General features: G+C 43.4%; 2 protein-coding genes and 1 long non-coding RNA gene across 7 annotated transcripts in view; 1 reads left to right on the top strand and 2 right to left on the bottom strand.

Annotated features, from left to right (window-relative positions):
- LOC110489108 (NEDD4-binding protein 3-A) overlaps positions 1–27,500 on the top strand; it is a 117,710-nt gene that overhangs the window by 26,719 nt on the left and 63,491 nt on the right. For 2 of the 4 annotated variants that reach the window (XM_036943279.2, XM_090198691.1), the window contains exon 1: positions 14,891–15,128. The exons of 1 other annotated variant lie outside the window; for it this stretch is intronic. The gene's annotated coding sequence lies outside the window, so the exon portion shown is untranslated. Of the gene's footprint in view, positions 1–14,890; positions 15,129–27,043; positions 27,179–27,500 lie in introns of those variants that run through there. One more of the 4 variants, XM_036943280.2, reaches the window with a different exon arrangement.
- LOC110489110 (forkhead box protein I3-B) lies at positions 5,872–8,886 on the bottom strand. Its single transcript, XM_036943283.2, has 2 exons — positions 8,130–8,886; positions 5,872–7,318 (listed from the first exon to the last, which is right to left on the bottom strand). Exons 1-2 carry the CDS (start codon positions 8,719–8,721, stop codon positions 6,747–6,749), a joined length of 1,164 nt encoding a protein of 387 aa, XP_036799178.2. The 5' UTR covers positions 8,722–8,886; the 3' UTR covers positions 5,872–6,746.
- LOC110489109 (uncharacterized) lies at positions 12,509–15,874 on the bottom strand. 2 transcript variants are annotated; one of them, XR_002468523.3, is made up of 4 exons: positions 15,787–15,874; positions 14,464–14,541; positions 13,798–13,843; positions 12,509–12,883 (listed from the first exon to the last, which is right to left on the bottom strand). It is a non-coding gene; the product is annotated as an uncharacterized LOC110489109 (long non-coding RNA). The 2 variants fall into 2 exon arrangements; XR_002468524.3 differs by having other exon boundaries at positions 15,751–15,863.

Below are 27,500 nucleotides of genomic sequence, written 5' to 3'. Positions count from 1 at the left end.
CCATGCCCCAGGACTACCTGACATGATGACTCCTTGCTGTCCCCAGTCCACCTGGCTGTGCTGCTGCTCCAGTTTCAACTGTTCTGCCTTATTATTATTCGACCATGCTGATCATTTATGAACATTTGAACATCTTGGCCATGTTCTGTTATAATCTCCACCCGGCACAGCCAGAAGAGGACTGGCCATCCCACATATGCTCTCTCTAATTCTCTCTTTCTTTCTCTCTCTCGGAGGACCTGAGCCCTAGGACCATGCCCCAGGAATACCTGACATGATGACTCCTTGCTGTCCCCAGTCCACCTGACTGTGCTGCTGCTCCAGTTTCAACTATTCTGCCTTATTATTATTCGACCATGCTGGTCATTTATGAACATTTGAACATCTTGACCATGTTTTGTTATAATCTCCACCCGGCACAGCCAGAAGAGGACTGGCCACCCCACATAGCCTGGTTCCTCTCTAGGTTTCTTCCTAGGTTTTGGCCTTTCTAGGGAGTTTTTCCTAGCCACCGTGCTTCTTCACCTGCATTGCTTGCTGTTTGGGGTTTTAGGCTGGGTTTCTGTACAGCACTTTGAGATATCAGCTGATGTACGAAGGGCTATATAAAATAAATTTGATTGATTGATTACCATCCTGGGCCATATGACCTATATCTCCTACTGCAGTGTTGAGCAGTACCATACTGGCCCATATGACCTATATCTCCTACTGCAGTGTTGAGCAGTACCATCCTGGGCCATATGACCTATATCTCCTACTGCAGTGTTGAGCAGTACCATCCTAGGCCATATGACCTATATATCCTACTGCAGTGCTGAGCAGTACCATCCTAGGCCATATGACCTATATCTCCAACTGCAGTGTTGAGCAGTACCATACTGGCCCATATGACCTATATCTCCTACTGCAGTGTTGAGCAGTACCATCCTGGAACATATGACCCATTTATCCTACTGCAGTGTTGAGCAGTACCATCGTAGGCCATATGACCTATATATCCTACTGCAGTGTTGAGCAGTACCATCCTGGAACATATGACCTATATCTCCTACTGCAGTGTTGAGCAGTACCATACTGGCCCATATGACCTATATCTCCTACTGCAGTGTTGAGCAGTACCATCCTAGGCCATATGACCTATACAGTGATTATTGGGTGTGGCTGCATACTCTCATAACATACAGATTATTTAGGCTAGTCCTAAATGGCACTCTTTTCCCTATAGATTGCACTGCTTTTGACCAGGGCCCACATTTCCTTTAGAAAAACACTGCTTCAGCCCTGACCCCTGTCGCCCCTGTTGCCCCTGTCGCCCTTGTCGCCCCTGTCAGCGGTTTGATTAGCCTTTGAAATGTATTTGCATTTATTTCGTAACTGTGTCAATTTGAAGACGGCTAAAAGATTACACTCCAGAACCCCACATGTGGTATCTGTTGTGTTTCAGTCGGGCTCTGGTCAAAAGTTGTGTACTTTATAGGGAATAGGGTACCATTGGGATACAGACACCATTATCCTCACATGGCCAAACTGGGTTTGAAAAAGACACCGAAAAACTAATGGCAGAATAAATAAATGATTTAGCCAGTCAGTCATGCTGCCAGTGTTTCTGTCCCTCTCTGTGTGGACACCGTACATCAGTCATGCTGCCAGTGTTTCTGTCCCTCTCTGTGTGGACACCGTACATCAGTCATGCTGCCAGTGTTTCTGTCCCTCTCTGTGTGGACACCGTACATCAGTCATGCTGCCAGTGTTTCTGTCCCTCTCAGTGTGGACACCGTACATCAGTCATGCTGCCAGTGTTTCTGTCCCTCTCAGTGTGGACACCGTACATCAGTCATGCTGCCAGTGTTTCTGTCCCTCTCTGTGTGGACACCGTACATCAGTCATGCTGCCAGTGTTTCTGTCCCTCTCTGTGTGGACACTGTACATCAGTCATGCTGCCAGTGTTTCTGTTCCTCTCTGTGTGGACACTGTACATCAGTCATGCTGCCAGTGTTTCTGTCCCTCTCTGTGTGGACACTGTACATCAGTCATGCTGCCAGTGTTTCTGTCCCTCTCTGTGTGGACACCGTACATCAGTCATGCTGCCAGTGTTTCTGTCCCTCTCTGTGCGGACACTGTACATCAGTCATGCTGCCAGTGTTTCTGTTCCTCTCTGTGTGGACACCGTACATCAGTCATGCTGCCAGTGTTTCTGTTCCTCTCTGTGTGGACACCGTACATCAGTCATGCTGCCAGTGTTTCTGTCACTCTCTGTGTGGACACTGTACATCAGTCATGCTGCCAGTGTTTCTGTCCCTCTCTGTGTGGACACCGTACATCAGTCATGCTGCCAGTGTTTCTGTTCCTCTCTGTGTGGACACTGTACATCAGTCATGCTACCAGTGTTTCTGTCCCTCTCTGTGTGGACACCGTACATCAGTCATGCTGCCAGTGTTTCTGTTCCTCTCTGTGTGGACACTGTACATCAGTCATGCTGCCAGTGTTTCTGTCCCTCTCTGTGTGGACACTGTACATCAGTCATGCTGCCAGTGTTTCTGTCCCTCTCTGTGTGGACACCGTACATCAGTCATGCTGCCAGTGTTTCTGTCCCTCCCTGTGTGGACACTGTACATCAGTCATGCTGCCAGTGTTTTTGTTCCTCTCTGTGTGGACACCGTACATCAGTCATGCTGCCAGTGTTTCTGTTCCTCTCTGTGTGGACACCGTACATCAGTCATGCTGCCAGTGTTTCTGTCCCTCTCTGTGTGGACACTGTACATCAGTCATGCTGCCAGTGTTTCTGTCCCTCTCTGTGTGGACACCGTACATCAGTCATGCTGCCAGTGTTTCTGTCCCTCTCTGTGTGGACACTATACATCAGTCATGCTGCCAGTGTTTCTGTTCCTCTCTGTGTGGACACCGTACATCAGTCATGCTGCCAGTGTTTCTGTCCCTCTCTGTTTGGACACTGTACATCAGTCATGCTGCCAGTGTTTCTGTCCCTCTCTGTGTGGACACTGTACATCAGTCATGCTGCCAGTGTTTCTGTTCCTCTCTGTGTGGACACCGTACATCAGTCATGCTGCCAGTGTTTCTGTCCCTCTCTGTGTGGACACTGTACATCAGTCATGCTGCCAGTGTTTCTGTTCCTCTCTGTGTGGACACCGTACATCAGTCATGCTGCCAGTGTTTTTGTTCCTCTCTGTGTGGACACTGTACATCAGTCATGCTGCCAGTGTTTCTGTCCCTCTCTGTGTGGACACTGTACATCAGTCATGCTGCCAGTGTTTATGTCCCTCTCTGTGTGGACACCGTACATCAGTCATGCTGCCAGTGTTTTTGTTCCTCTCTGTGTGGACACTGTACATCAGTCATGCTGCCAGTGTTTCTGTCCCTCTCTGTGTGGACACCGTACATCAGTCATGCTGCCAGTGTTTCTGTCCCTCTCTGTGTGGACACTGTACATCAGTCATGCTGCCAGTGTTTCTGTCCCTCTCTGTGTGGACACTGTACATCAGTCATGCTGCCAGTGTTTTTGTTCCTCTCTGTGTGGACACCGTACATCAGTCATGCTGCCAGTGTTTCTGTTCCTCTCTGTGTGGACACTGTACATCAGTCATGCTGCCAGTGTTTCTGTCCCTCTCTGTGTGGACACTGTACATCAGTCATGCTGCCAGTGTTTCTGTCCCTCTCTGTGTGGACACTGTACATCAGTCATGCTGCCAGTGTTTTTGTTCCTCTCTGTGTGGACACCGTACATCAGTCATGCTGCCAGTGTTTCTGTTCCTCTCTGTGTGGACACTGTACATCAGTCATGCTGCCAGTGTTTCTGTCCCTCTCTGTGTGGACACTGTACATCAGTCATGCTGCCAGTGTTTCTGTCCCTCTCTGTGTGGACACCGTACATCAGTCATGCTGCCAGTGTTTCTGTCCCTCTCTGTGTGGACACTGTACATCAGTCATGCTGCCAGTGTTTCTGTTCCTCTCTGTGTGGACACTGTACATCAGTCATGCTGCCAGTGTTTCTGTCCCTCTCTGTGTGGACACCGTACATCAGTCATGCTGCCAGTGTTTCTGTCCCTCTCTGTGTGGACACTGTACATCAGTCATGCTGCCAATGTTTCTGTTCCTCTCTGTGTGGACACCGTACATCAGTCATGCTGCCAGTGTTTCTGTCCCTCTCTGTTTGGACACTGTACATCAGTCATGCTGCCAGTGTTTCTGTCCCTCTCTGTGTGGACACTGTACATCAGTCATGCTGCCAGTGTTTCTGTTCCTCTCTGTGTGGACACCGTACATCAGTCATGCTGCCAGTGTTTCTGTCCCTCTCTGTTTGGACACTGTACATCAGTCATGCTGCCAGTGTTTCTGTCCCTCTCTGTGTGGACACTGTACATCAGTCATGCTGCCAGTGTTTCTGTCCCTCTCTGTGTGGACACTGTACATCAGTCATGCTGCCAGTGTTTCTGTTCCTCTCTGTGTGGACACCGTACATCAGTCATGCTGCCAGTGTTTTTGTTCCTCTCTGTGTGGACACTGTACATCAGTCATGCTGCCAGTGTTTCTGTCCCTCTCTGTGTGGACACTGTACATCAGTCATGCTGCCAGTGTTTATGTCCCTCTCTGTGTGGACACCGTACATCAGTCATGCTGCCAGTGTTTTTGTTCCTCTCTGTGTGGACACTGTACATCAGTCATGCTGCCAGTGTTTTTGTTCCTCTCTGTGTGGACACCGTACATCAGTCATGCTGCCAGTGTTTCTGTCCCTCTCTGTGTGGACACTGTACATCAGTCATGCTGCCAGTGTTTCTGTTCCTCTCTGTGTGGACACCGTACATCAGTCATGCTGCCAGTGTTTCTGGGTAAATAAAGGCCTACGGTGCCAGAGACGGAAATTTATCAAAAGTGTTTATTTGGATACAAATTTCTCTACAAATATATTGAACAGACTATACATACTTAATACGTACCAAAAGCTCTAATTTAATTTTCTCCTGAATGTACAACAGATTCTAACTATTTACTTTGTATAGTTTGTATAGTTTGTGTAGTTTGTATAGTTTTGGTTAGGTTCAGTAAAACATCTACTCATATATCAACTGCTATTCCTTTTTTTGTAGTCAATGTCTTGTCCTTTTAGCATTGAAAAAAGGCCCACAGCGTCTTTAACCTGTTCATGCCAAGGAGATGGTCATGTACAAAATACGTGCCAATGTAGTACATTAACCAAACTTGTTTTTAGTGTGGAAGACAAATTCCCTTGCAGCAAGAAAGGATTATCTTTTCATCTAGCTGTGATTGCTCACTTGAACTTTCAGTCAGCACTGTGGAGGAGGGGAAGGGGAGGGGTTGATGGGTGATGTTTCAAAGTTGTATTTTATCTGGCTAACAACCTCTATATCTTACTTTATTCTACAACTTACACTTGGGAAAAGTACCTCAACCCTCTCTCACCTCAAAAGTCATCCCCCTCCTTATCTCCTTTCCTAAATCCAGGACTTGTCCAGTCAGCAGGACTGCGAGAAAGGGGGTGAGTTATTGTGTGAGAGCAGAGAGAAGAGAGAGGGGTGAGGTATGGTGATTCTCACGATTTTACAACAATCAGTTAGCCCGCTATTCATCTACCCATCAGTATATCCTTATCATACCGTAGGATTGAGTTACCCTGAGAAGCAGCTTTCCCTGGTTCGCTGGTCATCGTTTCTCTGACAGGGCTGTTTCTGTCCTACCTGTGTGTTTTAGGAGGGTCATTTTTCACTGGAGGCTTGATGCCGTTAACCATCTTTTACAAAGATTTGTTGAGACAGATAACTCCCTTACAACACTAGCCAGCCAGGCTGTTTTTTATTTCTGAGTTAAAAAGAGTAAGACGGATGACACATCAGAGAAAGTTTTTCTGTATTTTATTATTCTTATCAAAAACAAACATCAGACCAATGTTGGTATAAGCCGTACCAGACCTGGGTTCAAATGCTATTTAAGGTATTTCAATTACTTTTCAATACAATTCAAAACAAGTATTCAGATCAAATTTATTTGAAAAAAAAAACAAGTAGTTGAATATTGACATTTATTTGTAAATACACTTGGAAAGTATTAGGAAATACTCAAATACACTGACTCAAATACTCTCCCATGCATTTACCCCAGGTATCTGAAACGAGTATATGAAATAAATATTTGAAAATACTTTCAGATTCAATTTGGTTTACTATTTGTTTTTTTTCTCACAAATAACCATTCAAACGCTCAATGAAAAGTACTTGTTTTGAGCTGTTTATTTGAAAATACTTAAATACACAGAACAAAATATTTGAATGACAAATACTCAATACACATGTATCTGAACCCAGGTCTGTGCCATCCATCGCAAATCACTATTCTACAATGGCACATGTTGAACAAATGTTTTAAACGCAAGCACTCAGAGATAAAAACACATACACGACCAATAAAATACACACCTTAAATACAAATATATACAAAATTATAGATTTGTGTGTCATGGCTGACTCTGCTGTTTCCTTGGGAACCAGGCCCTGCTCATCCTGCTGTCACATGCAACTGATCCCTGCCCTGTCAGCGCTAACGGACTACTGTGTGTGTGTGTGTGTGTGTGTGTGTGTGTGTGTGTGTGTGTGTGTGTGTGCAGACAGTTCAGTCTCAGGTAGAAGTCTCTTTCTCACTCTCCTTCTTTATTTAGTGTCTTTAGACCTCTAGTTGTCTTCTGCCCATCCTTGTCTCCCTCTCTATCAGTCTCTTCAGACCTCTGTGCCTTCCCGTGGGTATAGGATGCTTGCTGAGCCCAAGCCAGGGTAGAAATGCCCATTGAACTGGCTGAGGATGGGGCTGCTGTAACCCAGGGAGGAGTGGGTGGGCGAGGAGGAGAGGCCAGTAGGAGGCGGTAGCCGGGAAGCCCACTCCGAAGCACCTGAGCTAGGGCAGTAACTACCAAAACCCCCAGGCTGTGTAGGCCTCTGGGTCCCGTCCAGGGTAAGGGTTATGGGCAGGGCATGGTTCAGCGAATCTCCTCCGATTACATTGGCTCCCCCAGACGCCACTCCAGACATCTCAGACAGGAAGCTGCTCAGGCAAGGGGCGGTACCTGAGGAGGAAGGGGAGGGGATTCTCTCTGGCGTGGGGGACATGTCGATCCCATGGTTGCTGGGGGGTTGGGGACTCCCCCGGTCATTGGGATCACCTGACTCCAGCCCTACTGACTCCCCCTCTCCTCCAGACAGCGAATCAGACTTCCTCTTCCTCTTACGACGGAAGTTTCCATTGTCAAACATCTTCTCACAGTTTGGGTCTAGTGTCCAGTAGTTACCCTTACCTGGAAGAGAGAGAGTGAGGGAAAGAGAAAGGGGGGGGGGGGGTAGATTAGAATGTGTTTGGGGTTGACACATGGACTACTGACTGCATCCTCTACTATCATTACTAAACACAGTTAATCTATCATTTTATGACACGACTTTTACACACTCTAAAGACAAGCTGTTCCATCACTAGACTGTTACACACTCTAAAGACAAGCTGGTGTATCACTAGACTGTTACACTCTAAAGACAAGCTGTTCATTCACTAGACTGTTACACACTCTAAAGACAAGCTGTTCCATCACTCGACTGTTACACTCTAAAGACAAGCTGTTCCATCACTAGACTGTTACACACTCTAAAGACAAGCTGGTGTATCACTAGACTGTTACACTCTAAAGACAAGCTGTTCATTCACTAGACTGTTACACACTCTAAAGACAAGCTGTTCCATCACTCGACTGTTACACTCTAAAGACGTTCTATCACTAGACTGTTACACACTCTAAAGACAAGCTGTTCCATCACTAGACTGTTACACACTCTAAAGACGTTCTATCACTAGACTGTTACACACTCTAAAGACGTTCTACCACTAGACTGTTACACACTCTAAAGACAAGTCACAATGGCTACTTAAAGTAAAGACACATCACAACTAAAGTAGAATTTTGACTTGACTAAAGATTAACAGCAGATTCACATTTGTCTGTCATGACAGATTTGGTTCTGGGTGCCAAGGTTAGATTCAAAATGAATAATTCAACCATCAAGTACTGTCATACCTTAGATTGATTGGTTATTTTATTATAATGTAGTTAGTCTTACCAGGATCGTCCTCGTCTCTGGGGACCTTCTTGAAGCAGTCGTTAAGTGACAGGTTGTGCCTGATCGAGTTCTGCCAGCCAGCCTTGCTCTTGTTGTAGAAGGGGAAGTTATCGGCCACGTACTGGTAGATCTGACTCAGGGTCAGCCGCCGCTCCGGGGCCCCGTGGATCGCCATGGCGATGAGGGCAGAGTAGGAGTAGGGCGGGCGTACCAGCTTCATCAGGTCTTCCTGTGAGGGCAGAGAGAACCAGCTCAGCTCCCCCCCAGGGACCCCCGCCCCGCTGGACCCCAGGTAGGGCCTCTGCATTCCATAGTGCTGGGGGACGAAGGGGGGCCCGGGGTTACCTGGAGGCCCGGCAGTGGCCAGGTATGGGGGAGCGTTGATGCCGGATCCGTTGAACCACAGGTAAGGGTTGGGGGAGGAGGTGCTGTAGTCGTAGGAGGTGTCGGGGGTGCGCTGGGGGCTGGGGAGCGATGGCGGAGGATAGTAGCAGTCACTGTACATGCTGAGTTCTGGAGGTTCCTGGCCCAAGCTGGGGAACTGGGGGCCACAGCAAGGAGGAGACTGGCCCTGAGGTTCGAACGACGCCATGGTCAGAATCTCTTGTCTCTCTCTCACCGGTGTTGTTCTGGTCCTTGGAAGATGATGACTGTTTTAGTGTCTGAGTTGTGCCCGCGGGGTCTCTCTCTCTCTCTCTCTCTCTCTACACCTCTACCTCTACCTGTTTACTCTTTGCCCTCGCTCTGTCAGCACTGTCAACTGTTGCACAGGTTTTATCTGTTTCCCTGGCAACACCCGTTTCTCCTGATTGGTTGTTTAGCCAGGTGAGGTTTCTGACAGGAGTGTCTGTCAACCAGTTTCTTCAGGCTCCCTCTCTCCAAAGGAATATACACCCATACTCTTAGTAAGCGTTTCATTCCATTTTTGTGTTGTGAAGAAAATAAACAAATCTAATTAAATATACATTTCTTGAAACGTGTATGATTGCTGATAATCGGCCTATACATTTTCCAAATGCCTGTTCACTGAACCTAAATAGTTGGCTAGATTGCTATTGAATTCTAGAGCCCGCGTTGATGGGGAACATTATAAATATGTCTTTCTTCTCTCCCTCAAATGTGTCTGTTGTTGCCATAACTTTGTAAAGTGTATTTTTGGCATCTCAGTCACATGAACGAGTAGTGGTTCAGCTGTAACTTTGTTGCTTTGTTAGAACCTGGCGCCTCCGTGTGGGCGAAAAAAAATGTGATAGCACCCAGTAAAATGCGGTAGCACCCAGTAAAATGTGATAGCACCCAGTAAAATGTGATAGCACCCAGTAAAATGTGATAGCACCCAGTAAAATGTGGTAGCACCCAGTAAAATGTGGTAGCACCCAGTCAAATGTGATAGCATTCAGTAAAATGTGGTCCACACAGCACGCGGTAGCACGTTTGTTCCTCTGTGTGGGAGAGCATCCAGAGGAAGAGGCCGCTAGATAACGACCCAATATCCTAAGTATTTAGTTCACTTGTAAATATTTAAAAAATAAGAATTTAATTAAAGTACTCAAAGGTTTGTTATTTTATCCAAGATTGACAAGCTCACTGACTTCACATTTAGTTTACTTTGGATACATTTGGAATGGTTAGCCTTGCCAGCCAACGGAACTAACGTCAGCTAACGGCTACGTAACGTTACACCTGTCAACTAAAATAATTCACAAATGTATATGTTTGAAGTTTATAAATTTAAGCTTAAGCACATCCTTGTGTTGTACCAGGTTGCTGTTTATCCATTGATTATGGTATGTTTCTGAAACATTTTCAGTGTGCTTAAGTTCTGCTTGGTTTTGGTGAGCTATTCATTTATGATTCAAATCTTCATATGAATGTCGCACGTTTATAGATGGCGGAATCTCCGGCTTCATCTGGCGACAATCAAAAGGACTGTGGCAAAAATATGATGGAGTTGAACAAGGGTTTAGAGAGGATGATCGAAGACATGGAAAATCATTCAGGTATGTTGTCGTATTATGGTAATTGGTACCATTTGAATGTTGTAGGCTGTTTAATTTTCTAATATTTTTACATCTAGATTTTCTGTATGATGATGTATGTAGCTGTTATTTTCAGAAACAATAAAGGAAAATAGTAGCAAAAATAATGTTACTTTACTTACGGCTCGATCACATAGACAGGGTTTTGCGCAACATAAGTTCAACATTCTCGTTCTGCTACGATTTCTGTCAAGCCGTCTACGCATACAGTTTGACTTACTGTCAGGGTTCAATAATGCCAACGTATGCACCACACAGATCGCACTGCAGCTGCCTCTGCAACGCAATGCTGCAGGGCAAACGTAGTGTTCCATTGGAAATGAATGGTCTTCTGGTGTGCCCAAAATGCAATGACACAGTAGGTGTGATCGAGGTGTTAGACTTAAACCCTAACTTCTTATCGCCTCCTAATCCATTTACTACCCACTCTATAATATTCCATTTAGAAAAGTTAATGGGTGTGTGTAATTCATTCTAAATTCTGCCTTGTTTTTTTAAAGTCATACTCATGTGAACCCACTTTGACACTGACAGCCATGTCCCTCTTGTCTCGCCTGTGGTTTCTCAGTGCAGCTGAAGTGGATGACCTATGACCTGGTGGTGCAGCGGACCAGTCCTGATCCAGCGGATGGATTCCAACAGAGATGCATGATTCACTAGGAATGTCTGATGTTCTGACCTTTATTCAAATTAATATACCAGGCTACTGTATGGATTTCTATGTGAATCAGTGACCATGCAGGTTGACATGACTTTGTTGTACTGACTGAATGTAATCTAGTTGACTGGGGCTTCAGATGGAGAGAAGAGAGAGGAGAACAGAACAGGGTGAACAGAACTGGACCACATTCTGAAGGGGCTGGACTCCATGTCTGAGCGTCTGGACAGACTGGCATGTACGTATGTCTGTAGGGCTCTGGTCAACAGTAGTGCACTATTGGAATAGGGTGTAATTTGGGACTCAATCGGCGTTCTAATGTGTAGATACTATGCAAATCGAGTGATGAAACTGTTGTGTTAACTCTGAAATGCGTCCTCCTGCGCGTCCAAAATAGAATTTCGACCCGCTAGCCAACGAACCGCTGTGCAATTCAACCATGATGTTCAGATGTTCAACGTGTCAGAATTTGGCATGTGGCTTATCGATGGCCTTTGGATAGGATGGGCCCCCAGTTGATGTGTTAGATATGGGGAGATGTGTCTAGGCTATGACAGTCAGACTGATTATGAGATGATTTGATGTGAAGACATGAAGCTGTGTCTCTGCCAAAGGAGACGGATAGTTGGCAAACAAACGTTCATCACTACAACAGTGAGGCTATGTCCCAAAAAGGCACCATATTCCCTACATAGTGCACTAGTTTTGACCAGAGACATATGGAGCCTGGTCAAAAGTAGGGCAGTGTATAGGGAATAGTGTACTATTTGGGACACATCAATAATATGACATCTTAATCTCAATCTGTATCTTATTATACATAATGAACTGGTAGACATTTCTCCTCTTGATTCTCTTATGGGGTTTCTTGTTTGTTTCCTATAAGAAGAAAATCATTGAGCTCTCCTTTTGTATTGGATTGGATTTAGTTAGAACAGGGATATATTAGATGTTCTTCTGTTGTGTATCTCAGGTCGGACCCAGCTGACACAGTGTGACCTGATCGTGTGATTCAGACACCCAGAAAAGATGGCCTCTCTGAACAGAGTGGAACAGGGGGTGACCTGGCCCAAGCCTGGACCTCAGGCTGAGGAGTGAGGGAGGAGAGGAGAAGGAGAGGATGAACATGGCGAAGTAAAGGAAAATAATATATAGAGGAGGAAGAAGAAGGGGAAGAGGAAGAATAGGAGGAGGAAGAAGAGGGGAAGGTACAAGTAGAAGAGGAGGAAGAAGAAGAGAGGGAGGAAGTTGAGGAGGTAGATGAGGAGGGGGAGGTAGAGGAAGAGGTAGATGAGGAGGGAGAGGTAGAGGAAGAGGTAGAAGAGGAGGGGGAGAAAGAGGAGGAGGTAGATGAGGAGGGGGAGGTAGAAGTGGAGGGGAGAAAGAGGAGGAGGTAGATGAGGGGGGGGGTAGAAGAGGAGTAGGAAGAGGGGGAGGAAGAAGATGAAGAAGAGGGGGAAGTCGAAGAGGAGGGGGAGGAAGAGGAGGAGGAAAAGGGGGGGTAGAAGAGGAGGATGAGGAAGAAGAGGGGGATGTAGAACAGGGGGAGGTAGAAGAGGAGTGGGAGGAAGAAGGAGAAAATGGAAATGTGAAGAAGGAGAAGATTAAGAGAAGAGGAGAGTGGAGTTGGTGGGTGGGTTATAAAACTGGGTAGGCTCAACAGGAAATAGTCCAAACATACATTTATTTTATTTTACCTTTATTCTCTGAGTTTAATGATCAAAACTGAAAAATTATAGATCAAGATCAGTGTAATGTATACAACTTCACTACATTTAACTTGATGTGCAACTTCAAACATTAACCTTATAAAAATAAACCTTCAACTGTGATTTGAATACTACACAATAAAAGCTACTTTATGTCATATTTTTTTCATTGTGCATCTCCCTACCACACACACACACACTGTGTCTCCTGCACTGCTGGTTCTGGTCAGAGAGGTGCAGGGTGCAGCAGGCAGCACTGGCTCTGTGCTCCAGGTCCTCTCCATGTTTATGAGCAGCAGAGGTGTGTGTGTGGTATGGTCTATCATCTCCTTAACTCCTGGGAAACTGCTGCAGGATAGAATGGAAAGGCCCATTGGTTAGTTTATGATGTGTTAAGGCATCAAGTCAACAAGTGGGTGGTGTTTCTCCTTGCACAGCCAATAAACCCTACAGCCTCGCCCCAGATCCGTTTGTAAAGTCTAAGCTCCTTTAGATAAAAGTGCCTGAAAGATAGACCCATGTTTAATTGCATTTGTATGCTAACACGGAATAATAATTGACTAACATGGATTTCTAAATGTATTTTGTGACCGGTCTGGTCAGCATGTTAGCTGAACAGTCTTGAATTCCCCGGGCTGGTCTAGTGGTAATGACGCAGCCTCCATCAGTCTCGGTATTGGTTCAAATCCCACCTCATGCTCTTTCACAAGACCTCTATCTTTTCCCACAGTCTTCCTCTCACCATCTGTTCAATAAAATCATTTCAAAAAAAGAAGTTGAATTCTTGTTTGTGAGGGAATCCCTTGACGGAGCAAGGGACCTCGCTACCCATGAGACCGGTGCCCAGGTGTTATGTGTTGCCTTGGTGACGTATCTGAATGTTGTAGACCTTGCCTTGGTTCAGCACCATGATGGTGTAGGACTGATCAGAACAGCCTTGGAACTGACCCTCACCAGAAACACTCCATTATGAAACACACACAGCTACATTGATACACACACTGTGTGTGTGTGTGTGTGTGTCAGAGTAGGCTGGTGGGAAGAGCTATAGAAGGAGGGGCTCATTGTTAAGACTGGACTGGAATGGTCCTACATCAAACATATGAAAACCAAATGTTTAACTCTGTTCCATTCATATCATTACAACGAGCCTGTCCTCTTATAGTTCCTCCCACCAGCCTAGTCTGGTGTGTGTGTGTGCGTATGTTTGTGTGTCAGTGAGGAACACCGGGCGAGGGGGGTTCCTGACCTTGTTTACTCACCTCTGGTCACCAGTCTTCCGAACCACCCAGTGTCCAAGCCTATGCCCTGCACACACACACACACACACACACACACACACACACACACACACACACACACACACACACACAGCAGGGGACAACACTGTTAAGAATCTTAGGAACTTTATCCCACTTTATTTGGGTGTGTTTGGTAGGTTTTGTAATAGAACTACATAGAAAGCATATAGAATAGTGAACTATAGGATCTCCATAGGTTGTGTATTGTGTGGACCCCAACCCTAGTGGTCAAACAGGGAAATGCTTCCAACCGTTTTTTTCCACCATTAATTTTTCCCATAGGGAATTTTAGAAATAATGGCTGTGTTTTGTGTAGACTTCCCCTGGCGTGACGTTTGGATAACCATTTAAATCTCTCTCGGACAAGGTGACTTTTATCAATATATTTGGCTCTATTTACTCTCAGAATCGAAAACGCTAATTAGCATCAAAGTAGACATCATGCAAGACTACAAATCCCAGCAAGCTTCTGCACGTCACCTCTAGCTGACGTCTTTGCTAACAGGTATTGTGTCAATTTAAAACTTACACAAGACAGTTCACAGAAATGTAAATGTAAAGAAATGTAGCCAATTTATTCATTACTAAATTTAGCTAACATTAGATATTTAATCCAGAGATTCTTACCTTTGCCGTGATTCGGGACCGAATTAGGGAACCCCTGCTCTATGGTACAGTATGCAGAGATGATCCTTTCCCAAATGCCTGTCAATGAATGATTCAAAAAACACCATTGTAAATACAACCCATATTTATGCTTATTTGTTTTATATTGTGTCCTTTAACCATTTGTACATTGTTAAAACACTGTATATATGTAAATGACATTTGTAATGTCTTTATTGTTTTGAAACTTCTGTATGTGTAATGTTTACTGTTAATTTTTATTGTTTATTTCACTTTTGAATATTATCTACCTCACTTTGGCAATGTTAACACGTTTCCCATGCCAATAAAGCCCCTTGAATTGAATTGATTCTGCCACTAAGTGGCGCCAGTGTTCCAGTTTATACTCGTAGCACCAGCACAGGACAGTCCGGGTTCGATTCTCTCCCTTCTCCCTATGCCTCCCCCTTCGCTAACCTCTGCGCAGTCAGTTCAAATCACAGAGAGGGAAAGAGACAACGAGCAGGCGGCAGTGGTTCATTCTGCAGTGGCCATAGCGAAAATCTGCCTTCTCTGCAAAGTCCCGAGAGATGCCAACTTGAAACAACAGATTTGATAGCTATTCAGTTGATTGGCTACCACACGAAACATCTATTGCCTGAGAAAGAATCTGCATGCAAAATATGGTAAGCGCCAATTTGTATTGTCTTGTCTTGTCTTGCAGCAGCTAGAATACACGCTGCTCCCACAACCACAAATGTTGACCAGTTTTCCCTAACAAAAAAAGATTGCCGTTTTGAAACTGAAGTAAAAGTGCAGTAATTGCAGTCGACTGTGGTATTTTGGACGCAGTAATTGCAGTCGACTGTGGTATTTTGGACGCAGTAATTGCAGAATTCGATTGTTTAAGTGCAGTTATACAGCACCGTCACTGCAGTTACACTGCAAAATGACTGAAGTAAACGCAACTCTTATTTTGGACGCAGTATTTGCAGCATACCGCAGTTATAATGCATTCTGCAGTTATACTGCACTCTGATTGCAATCTTTTTTTCGTAAGGGTTGACCTACGTTCTTCTTATAACTGACGTTTTACACCGGTTAGATCACTGGCTAATTGACATACTATTCAGAAGTTTTTGCAGTTTTTACCCGCATACCGACGTCCCTGTCGAACATGCACGGGGCCGATTAATCTAGCCTAGTTAATAAAATGTGAAATACACCGCAACCGAGGTTAATCGCCAGTGTCCAGCAAATATCGCCAAATTAAAGCTGCAATTTAAAACCAGTTAGTTACATGATTACCCCGTTCTCTTTGTTTAACTCATATTCACAACTCACTGCCGGGGCCTGGAATGCGTCGGATCCCCTACTTCATTTGTGGCGTACTCAGTCAACCTGACAATTTTACAGGATTCCCGACCGGTTTTATTGAGCAAATAGATGAAGGAAGCGAAGTGCAGCCCACGTCCCTCCAGCTTTGTGGACTCGAATCACCTGAAGCCCTGTTGACATTATTGGCACCTGGAAAATGGCAATTAATACATTAGAATATTAATGGTCCGCGTATCATGCTAGGTTCCATTCAATGTATTTTTGATGGTCCAAAAAAGCAGTTTATTTACCTCTACAACAACACAACTCCTCTCTGGTGAAGTGTGTGTGTGTGTGTGTGTGTCAGCCTTAGTGTTTTTGGCTCCATCCATCTCCTCTGGCAGCTGTAGGTGGTCTGTTGTGCCCCTGTAGTGTTCAGAGTCAGACTGTGATGTGGTCTGCTGTTAATGTTTGGGTACAATGTGAACACTGAACTCACAGAATACTCTCTCTCTCGCTCTCTGTATCTCTCTTTCGCACTCTATCTCTCTCTCGCGCGCACGCTCTCTAGCTCAAAAGGCACACAACAGCTATGTTTTCTATTGATTGACAGAACCTGAATATATTGACCTGTAGCTTGGCTGGATAGATAGCTAGCTGAAGGGGTTCTCACTGACAACAAGCCTGGTCATGGTGAGGTAATGAGCTTTGGGAGTAGAGGGCTGAGAGAGTACTGCTGATTGATGGAACACACAAACACACACACACACTGTCAGGTGAGAAGTGATGAACTATGTGCTGTCTCTGGTTGGACTCCTCACTCTCTCCAGAAATGCCTCCCCTGAAGATTTAAGGAGAGACAGCTAGGAGAGACCATGGTTGATATCTCCCTGTCCCTCAGACAGCTATTTGCTCTTGCAAATCTTTTGATGAGAAGGAAAAAAGTTAACCAGCAAGGTAGCTTATTAAAGGCACGGCTTGCAATTTCAATACACTGTTACTTTAGTCATGAAATTAAAGGTGCAATCCGGGATTCGGGGAAGAAAAGAACAGCTGAGGGAAGGGGCTTTAGTATTACTATTTAGGCTTTAGTAGGCTTTAGTATTATTATTTAATATTAGTTTTCAATTTACACACAATACCCTAGACTCAGTGCTTTGCTGAAGCACCTTTGGCAGCGATTACAGCCTTGATTCTTCTTGGGTATGACGCTACAAGATCTCAGCACAACAGCAGTACCACTAGCTGTCCCTCTCCTCTCAGCACAGCACAACAGCAGTACCACTAGCTGTCCCTCTCCTCTCCTCTCAGCACAACAGCAGTACCACTAGCTGTCCCTCTCCTCTCAGCACAACACAACAGCAGTACCACTAGCTGTCCCTCTCCTCTCAGCACAGCAGCAGTACCACTAGCTGACTGTTGTATTACTGTGTGTGTGTGTGTGTGTGTCTGTACACACAGCCTGCTAATCAACACACTAACCACCCTGTCAGAACACTGCTGCTCTCAATTCAATTCCATGGACTTTATTGGCATGAGAAACATATGTTTTCATTGCCAAAGCAATAAAATAGATACATTAAAGTGAAATAAACAGTAAACAATAAACAGTAAAGGAATAGAGACATTTCAAATGTCATATTATGTATATATACAGTGTTGTAATGATGTGAAAATAGTTAAAGTATAAAAGGTAAAATAAATAAACATAAATATTGGTTGTATTTAGAATAGTGTTTGTTCTTCACTGGTTTCCTTTTTCTTGTGGAATTTCACCCAGTAGATATGGTAGTTAATCAAACTTGGATTTGTTTTCAAGTTCTTTGTTAGTCTGTGTAATCTGAGGGAAATATGTGTCTCTAACATGGCCATACATTTGGAAGGAGGGTAAGAAGTGCGGCTCAGTTTCCACTTCATTTTGTGGGCAGTGTGGAAATTATTTTCAAATATAAACTCAGCAACAACAAAAAACTTCCCTTTTCAGTACCCTGTCTTTCAAAGATAATTTGTAAAAATCCAAATAACTTCACAGATCTTCATGGTAAAGAGTTTAAACACTGTTTCCCATGCTTGTTCAATGAACCATAAACAATTATTGAACATGCACCTGTGGAACGGTCGTTAAGACACTAACAACTTACAGACGGTAGGCAATTAAGGTCACAGTTGTGAAAACATAGGACACTAAAGAGGCCTTTCTACTGACTCTGCACCAAAAGAAAGATGCCCAGGGTCCCTGCTCATCTCCGTGAACGTGCCTTAGGCATGCTGCAAGGAGGCATGAGGACTGCAGATGTGGCCAGGGCAATAAATTGCAATGTTGTATAATGTAACAGCTCTTTTCTGGATTTTGATAATTAGCGTATTGTCGTGTCATTTGCATCATTAAAGTGAAGACTATTATTTTATCAAATCAATCCTCTGTAATTATTATTATTACGTGATTAAACTAACTAACTGTAATTAACTAGGAAGTCGGTGCACCAAGTAAAATCTTGAGATTACAAAGTTATAATTTTCCTAATATAACTTTTCAGATATTTTAATATCTGATCAATTAGTCTTCTAATTAATGAATTATTATTTACCTCACGTTAGTCTCATTCCAAACGTCGTAAATTGTTGGTTACCTGCACGAACCCAGTCTTTGCTATGAATCAAACATACATCAATCTTAATAATTTATTTACTAACTAACTAAATATTCACAGAAATGCGTAACAAACAAACAGTAGGTATGGTTACAAAGAAATGATAGGTGATGTGCCCTAGTGGGCCAAACTGGTATTGCGGCTTGGTAGACAAAGGGACTGAGAAGGGTGCGAAAGACAAAAGTCACTACACAGTTGATAATTATAATAATTTAAATGCTAATCCTTTGCACATGAACGCTCACTCATTCGGGAATAATTGTAATCAATATATATATTTACGCTCAGTGTGTCATCGTGATCTCTGTTGGAATCGTCCTTTTCTGTTGGAAAGTTTTCTGTTCTTATAGAATCGATGTTTCTGCGGTTGTCGGTCTTCGCATTCAGTCGACATAAATTCTAGCTGCAGACTAGTACTTGGTATCGAAGATTTGCTCTTATTCTGTCAGTATCGATAGTCTCAGAGTTTAGCAACCATTACAACAGCTTATACTGAAGGTACGCATGGTCTCTACTCAAACCTTAGCCCTCTCGGTAATCAAGGTATGCATGGTCTGAAGTGGGCTTCTCTAGTTGGGTTTTTTATTCGGAACAGCAGAAAAGGCTATCCCATGATGCCAGATCGATGTCTGTGCACATGGGGGCGGCCCAATGACTTAGTGAAACTTTAAACAGAAATACAATTCTCTCACATTAACGGTTTAAAATCACATCACACAATTTCACAAATAGTTTCATCTTTACTCGTTCATTTTATACAATAATTAGATGCAAGCCTCAGATTCTCCACCGACCGTTTACGACTTCTCCAAAACATGGACATTGTTCAGTTCTCAAGTTCTGTGATGTAGAAGAAGTTCCTTCGTTCTACTGTGAACTGAACTAACTCTCTCTATACTGCATGACGGAGAGAGTCTCCTCCAGGAATTTACGACCTGAGATAACAGAGCCTGGGTGTAGGGGGAAGAGAGAGGTGGTGAGAGAGATAGTTGGTGCTTGCTATATCCAAATTAGGGCCCTGTCATGACAGTATATTGGCGTAATTCTGCTCTGCATACATTGTTTGGTGTTTTACGTTGTAGCCAGAGGATAATTGTACATAATTCTGCATGCATAGTCTCAATTTGGTGTTTGTTTCATTTTGTGATTTCTTGGTTGGTGAGTGGACCCCAGACCTCACAATCATAAATGGCATTGGGTTCTATAACTTATTAAAGTATTATTAGCCAGATCCTAACTTGTATGTCGATTTTTATGTTTGTTTTGATGATGCCTTGTCTCTCAGATCGTTCATAGCTTTGTGGAAGTTACCTGTGTCGCTGATGTTTAGGCCGAGGTATGCATAGTTTTTTGTGGGCTTTAGAGTAACGGTGTCTAGATGGAATTTGTATTTGTGATCCTAGCAACTGCGCCTTTTTTGGAACACCATTATTTTGGTCTTACTGAGATTTACTGTCAGGGCCCAGGTCTAGGTGCTGCTGTAGGCCCTCCTCCTTGGTTGGTGACAGTAGTGCCAGATCATCAGCAAACAGTAGACATCTGACTTCAGATTCTAGTATGGTGAGGCCGTGCTGCTGTTCTAGTGCCCTCACCAATTCGTTGATATATATGTTGAAGAGGGTGGGGCTTTAAGCTGCATCCCTGTCTCACCCCACATCCCTGTGGAAAGAAATGTGTTTTTTTGCCAATTTTAACCGCACACTTGTTGTTTACATGGATTTTATAATGTCATATGTTTACCCCCACAACACCACTTTTCATCACTTTGTATAGCAGACCCTCATCCCAAATTCAGTCAAAATCATTTTTTAAATCAACAAATGTGTTTTGGTTTGTTTGTTTGTCAATTAGGGTGTGCAGGGTGAATACGTGGTAATTTGGTAAAAAGCCAATTTGACATCTGCTCAGTAGATTGTTTTCACTGAGGAAATTAACTAGTCTGCTGTTAATGTTAATGCAGAGGATTTTCCCAAGGTTGCTGTTGACGCATATCCCACAGTAGTTATTGGGTCAAATTGGTCTCCACTTTTGTGGATTGGGGTGATCAGTCCTTGGTTCCAAATATTGGGGAAGATGCCAGAGCTGAGGATGATGTTAACTTGTTATGGCTGCAATCCCGATATCGAGATAAGTGTCATCAACAACCGTTGAATAGCATAGCGCTACATACAATAAATATTACTATAAATATTTATATTCATGAAATCAGTGCAATATAGGAAAACACAGTTTAGCCTTTTGTTAATCTACCTGTCGTTTCAGAATTTGAAATTATGCTTTTCAGTGAACGCAATCCAAGCATTTGTGTAATTTTATCGATCGCACGATAAAACATTAAGTACACTTAGCATCAGGAAGCTCGGTCACGAAAATCAGAAAATCAATCAAATTAATTGTTTACCTTTGATGATCTATGGATGTTTTCACTCACAAGACTCCCAGTTACACAACAAATGTTCCTTTTGTTCCATAAAGATAATTTTTTGATCCAAAATTCCTCTGTTTGTTTGTCGCGTTATGTTCAGAAATTCACAGGAAAGAGCGGTCACGACAACGCAGACAAATTCCAAATAGTTTCCATAATGTCCACAGAAACATGTCAAACGTTTTTTATAATCAATCCTCAGGTTGTTTTTAAAATATATAATCGATAATATATCAACAGCAAATGTCTTTCACAGTAGGAGAGGGAAAAGCAATCCCTATCCAAACTCTGTTGCGCGAGCAAAACTCATGTGACCACTTGACGCGATGTTATCGTTCTGGCTCATTTTTCAAAATAAAAGCCTGAAACTACGTCTGAAGACTGTTGACACCTTGAGGAAGCGATAGGAAAAGGAATCTGGTTCATATCCCTTTAAATAGAGCAAAGGGAGGCTATGGAACATGGAGTTTTCAAAATAGAAGCCACTTCCTGCTTTGATTTTCCTCAGGGTTTCGCCTGCAATATCGGTTCTGTTATACTCACAGACAATATTTTGACAGTTTTGGAAACTTTAGAGTGTTTTCTATCCAATACTAATAATACTATGCATATATTAGCAACTGAGACTGAGGAGCTGGCCGTTTACAATGGGCACCTTTTCATCCAAGCTACTCAATACTGCCCCTGCAGCCATAAAAGGTTAAAGTGTTTAAGTATAGCCAATTGGAATTCGTGGTCTGTATGCTTTATAATTTCATTGAGGATATCATCAACACCACAGGCCTTTTTGGGTTTGAGGGTTTGTATTTTGTCCTGTAGTTCATTCAATGTAATTGGATAACCTCTCTCTCTGTCTCTCTCTCTCTCTCTCTCTCTCTCTCTCTCTCTGTTTCTCTCTCTCTCTCTCTCTCTCTCTCTTTCTCTCTGTCTTTGTCTCTCTCTCAATTTCAATTCAATTCAAAGGGCTTTATTGGCATAAGAAACTTATGTTAACATTGCCAAAGCAAGTGAAATAATTAACCAAATAAACAGATTGCCGTGGTCAGTGAAGAGCCCAGATCTCAATTCCATTGAGCACGTCTGGGACCTGTTGGAATAAACAGTTTCCATCTCATTTTGTGGGCAGTGTGCACATAGCCTGTCTTTTCTTGAGAGCCAGGTCTGCCTATGGCGACCTTTCTCAATAGCAAGGCTATGCTCACTAAGTCTGTACATTAGTCAAAGATTTCCTTAATTTTTGGTCAGTCACAGTGGTCAGGTATTCTGTCACTGTGTACTCTCTGTTTAGGGCTAAATAGTGTTCTTGTTTGCGTGTGTGCGTGTGTGCGTGTGTGTGTGTATGTTAGTCCCAGGGAAAGTATTGTGCTGCTTGGTGACTGTGAGGAGATTAAACTGCTTTCACTAGTGTGCCATCCTCTACTGCTGTGCTCCTCTGACGCCCTGCCTTTATCCATCTGAGAAACCCGTCTGTCGCTGTGATTAAAGACCTGCCTACTGGTGTTAATACTGAATGTACCACTTCTTGGAAGTGACTTGGAAAACAAGCTTGAGTTGAGCTGTTTTCTCTCTCTCGTTTGACTCTCTGATACAGGGCACAGACACACCCAGGTTAATCATTGCGGTGCTGCTCAGTTGCAGCTGCACAAGGCACCTGTTGTTGTTTGAATGCCCATTACACCCCTACTTAAAAACTGCTTCATGGGGTTTCTAATATTAGGTCGTTGTAATTAGGGGTTCAAGCAGCAAGGCTGGGTGAAACCCTATTGCATTTGTTGGCATATATTATTAGTATTATTATTCTGGTTCCACCAAATATTGGTGACAAGATTAACATTCTCATGACATGGTAAGGCCTAGGTAAAGCCTTAAAACCTGGCATGATGGTAAAGGGCCAAGGGCCACACCCTGTCATGCAATGCCATGCCAACTGGCCACATTGTGGCGCTATCACAAGCGATTGAAAATACAAACTTTAAAAGCTCAGCCCCTCACCCCGTGTAGCATAGAGTTATGAAATTCAGTACTTAGGTCCCTCTCCTCACAAGGAATACATTTGCTTAAGAACCTGTAAATTCTGCACTTAAATCGCTAATCCTCTGGCACTGAATGACCAGTCTGCACAAAACTTAATATATCGCATCTATGGGCCGAGGTTTCACAACGCAATATTTTCCAGATTAGTATGTCAAACAACATGGCCACTACTGACCAATAAACATTCACATGGGTGTGGTCAGGCTCATAAAGGCATATAAATCAGACACAGATATTTGTATTGTAACAAAACTTGGTACACATGCTCCAAACACTGTCAAGACTCAACATATGCAAGCACATTCATATCGACCACACGGTGGCGCTATAACGGGCACATGTTAATATCGCTTGATCTGTTTGACTCAGAGTGATGCCATTTGGCACACATGCTCAGGGATATACTAGCTAACCCGTAAAGTATGGTTCAGTTTGGCCGCATGGTGGCGCTGTTGAACAGGAAAAAACGTTAATTCTATCTCAATGGCTCATAGCGGCCATATTGTTTGAGCTGGAGTCCTGGAAAAGATGGTGCCAATCGATCCAGCGGTTCCGGAGAAGAAGACTTTAACCTATCTAGGGCAGGCCGCTAGCGGAACCCCTCGACAACATTCCGGTGAAAAGGCAGTGCGCAAAATTCTAAAATATTTTTCAGAAATACGTAACTTTCACACATTAACAAGTCCAATACAGCAAATGAAAGATAAACATCTTGTTAATCTACCCATCGTGTCCGATTTCAAAAATGCTTTACAGCGAAAGCACAACATATGATTATGTTAGGTAATAGCTAAGTTTAAAAAACACAGCCATTTTCCCAGCCAAAGATAGGAGTCACAAAAAGCAGAATCGCTAACCTTTGATGATCTTCATCAGATGACACTCATAGGACATCATGTTACACAATACATGTATGTTTTGTTCGATAATGTGTATATTTATATCCAAAAATCGCAGTTTACATTGGCGCGTTACGTGCAGTAATGTTTTGATTCCAAAACATCCAGTGATTTTGCAGAAATACTCATAATAAACATTGATAAAAGATACAAGTGTTATTCACAGAATTAAAGACTTCTCCTTAATGCAACCGCTGTGTCAGATTTCAACAAAAACTTGACGAAAAAAGCATAAGCTGAGAACGGTGCTCAGAGCCCAGTCCAGCCAAAGAAATATCCGCCATTTTGGAGTCAACAGAAGTTAGAAAAAACACTATAAATATTCACTTACCTTTGATGATCTTCATCAGAAGACACTCCCAGGAATCCCAGTTCGACAATAAATGACTGATTTGTTCCATAAAGTCCATCATTTAGCCACTTGTTGTTAGCGTGTTCAGCCCAGTAATCCATCTTCATGAGGTGCGAGCACTTCGTCCAGACAAAAACTCAAAAAGTTCTGTTACAGGTCGTAGAAACAAGCCATACGATGTATGGAATCAATCTTTAGTATGTTTTTAACAAAGATCATCAATAAGGTTCCAACCGGAGAATTTCATTGTCTGAAGAAAAGCACTGGAACGAGAGCAAACTCTGTCGGGAGCGCGCGTCACAAGCCTGAGACACCCTGAAAGATCACTGACTCAAAGAGCTCTCATGAGCCCCTCCTTTATAGTAGAATCCTCAAAAAAGTTTCTAAAGACGGTTTACATCTAGTGGAAGCCCCAGGAAGTGCAACTTCTTCCATTTCTCACTGTGAATTCAATAGGGACTGGGTTGAAAATCAACCAACCTCAGATTTCTCACTTCCTGGTTGGATTTCTTCTCAGGTTTTCGCTTGCCATATGAGTTATGTTATACTCACAGACATCATTCAAACAGTTTTAGTAACAAAGTGTTTTCTATCCAATACTATTAATAATATGCATATATGGGACAGAGTCTGGGACAGAGTAGGAGGCAGTTCACTCTGGGCACGCTATTCATCCAAAAGTGAAATGCTGCCTCCTATCCCAAAAAGGTTAAAGTAGTCAACATAATTTGAAAATGTTCCAAAACATTTTGGATTTGAGATCAAATGTTTTATAAATCAAATCAAATGTAATATGTCACATGAACATGGTTAGCAGATGTTAATGTGAGTTTAGCCAAATGCTTGTGCTAACAATTTCACAACAACTACCTTATACACACAAGTGTAAAGGAATGAATAAGAATATGTACATATAAATATATGGATGAGCGATGACCGAACGGCATAGGCAAGATGCAGTAGATGGTATAGAGTACAATACAGTGGGGCAAAAAAGTATTTAGTCAGCCACCAATTGTGCAAGTTCTCCCACTTAAAAAGATGAGAGAGGCCTGTTATTTTCATCATAGGTACACTTCAACTATGACAGACAAAATGAGCCTTTTTTTTCCAGAAAATCACATTGTAGGATTTTTTATGAATTTATTTACAAATTATGGTGGAAAATAAGCATTTGGTCACCTACAAACAAGCAAGATTTCTGGCTCTCACAGACCTGTAACTTCTGCTTTAAGAGGCTCCTCTGTCCTCCACTCGTTACCTGTATTAATGGCACCTGTTTGAACTTGTTATCAGTATAAAAGACACCTGTCCACAACTAGTCAACGATCATATCACCTCCACCCTACCTGACACCCTAGACCCACTTCAATTTGCTTACCGCCCCAATAGGTTCACAGATGACACAATCACACTGCACAATGCCCTAACCCATCTGGACAAGAGGAATACCTATGTAAGAATGCTGTTCATCGACAACAGCTCAGCATTCAACGCCATAGTACCCTCCAAACTCATCATTAAGCTCGAGACCCTGGGTCTCGACCCCGCTTTCTTCCATGACACATATTGCACTTTTACTTTCTTCTCCAACACTTAGTTTTTGCATTATTTAAACCAACTTTGTCCCTGACCTGTTTGGTTATTTAAACCAAATTGAACATGTTTCATTATTAATTTGATGTCACGACTCCCACCGAAGTTGGCTCCTCTTCCTGTTTGGGTGGCGCTCGGCGGTCGTCGTCACCGGTCTACTAGCTGCTCTCCCTGTTCGGGCGGCGCTCGGCGGTCGTCGTCACCGGTCTACTAGCTGCTCTCCCTGTTCGGGTGGCGCTCGGCGGTCGTCGTCACCGGTCTACTAGCTGCTCTCCCTGTTCGGGTGGCGCTCGGCGGTCGTCGTCACCGGTCTACTAGCTGCTCTCCCTGTTCGGGCGGCGCTCGGCGGTCGTCGTCACCGGTCTACTAGCTGCCACCGATTCTGTTGGTTTTGTCTTATTGGTTTCACCTATTTCTTGTTTAGGTTTTAGTTGGGCTATTGAAGCCGGTGATGCCCGCCTGCTTTTGTGCGGGCTGATTTCCTCTGTTGATGTTTGTGTTTGTGTGATTCTCTTGTTTTTCGCTGGACTGGTTGGGTCCTGTTTTTGGGCCGGTCTTTGTTATGCACCTGGTGTTTTGGCGTGACCGTTTTCCTGCGCTGGAATAAAAAACAATTGTCCTTTACCCTCTGTTCCCTGCCTGACTCCGCACCCACTACTTATACAAATCCGTTGCATTTGAGGCTACATTTATCTTATTGATGTATTATATTCAGTTAAAATAAGTGTTCATTCAGTATTGTTGTAATTGTCATTATTTAAAAAATAATTTTAAAAAATGAGAGGAGAGAGGTGGAAAGGAGATGAGATGAGTGGAGTGGAGGGAGGGAAGAGGAGAGGTGGAAAGGAGAAGAGAGACAGGAAGGAGGGGACAGATTTTTTTATATATTTTTTTAACCTTTATTTAACTAAGCAAGTCGAACTAAACAGATTCTTATTTACAATGACGGCCCAGTGGGTTAACTGCCTGTTCAGAACAACAGATTTGTCAGCTCGGGGGTTTGAACTTGCAACCTTCCGGTTACTAGTCCAACACTCTAACCACTTGGCTACCCTGCCGCCCCAGATGAGGAGAAGAGGAGAGAGATGGAAAGGTACCAAAGAACAGGTCTGACCTTACTGTCCCCTAAAGAAGACGAGAGGACAGGAGAGAAGACAAGAGGAGAAGAGGATTAGTAGTCGTGTCTGGCCTGTAGGTCAGCCCCTCCGTCCCATCACAGAGCACTAGAGAGAGGAAGTCAGGTGGTAGAGCCGGAATGAGCGAGAGCAAAGTTGTGTGTGTGTTTATGGGATAGAGAGACAGAGGGAAAGAGAGAGAGAGAGGCTGTGTGTGTGTGTTTACGGGAGAGAGAGAGGCTGGGTGTGTGTGTTTACGGGAGAGAGAGACAGTGAGAAGAGAGAGAGAGAGGCTGTGTGTGGGACCAGGAGGAGAGAACTGAAGTCACAGCTGAATTCACTGACAGGTGAACAATTTTATTTTGTTTATTTAGTTATATAAGGTCAGATTGACAAGGTATCATTATGGCAGCAGTACTGTAGTGTCGCAGGCACGAGTTGTAGTAGAATAGAGTTCATAGTGTGTTATTTCAATGTGTTTTAAGACACTTCACTGTACAGTTGACAGTGAATAAAAAACCAGGTTAGAAATGAAAATCTGGATCTGTACAGTTAAACTAATAATACACATCACAGAGTTGAGTTTAGAGGAGACCCGTAAAGATCCTGCAGACACGTTTATGTTGTTGTGTTTCATGTTGTGGCTTTAGTAAACAAGACTTTTAAAGC

This window comes from Oncorhynchus mykiss, chromosome 14 (assembly GCF_057628025.1).
Source record: "Oncorhynchus mykiss isolate SJ-2025 chromosome 14, ASM5762802v1, whole genome shotgun sequence".
NCBI lineage: Eukaryota > Metazoa > Chordata > Actinopteri > Salmoniformes > Salmonidae > Oncorhynchus > Oncorhynchus mykiss.
The sequence above is the reverse complement of the archived record's forward strand: the minus strand, read 5'-3'. Positions and strand labels throughout refer to the sequence as shown.

Excerpts from the sequence above, each read along its gene's own strand:
- LOC110489110 (XM_036943283.2), bottom strand. The coding sequence starts at position 8,721 with ATGGCGTCGTTCGAACCTCAGGGCCAGTCTCCTCCTTGCTGTGGCCCC. Across the intron at positions 7,319-8,129 it reads CAGAGACGAGGACGATCCTG|GTAAGGGTAACTACTGGACA; the intron begins GTAAGACTAACT and ends TCTCTCTTCCAG.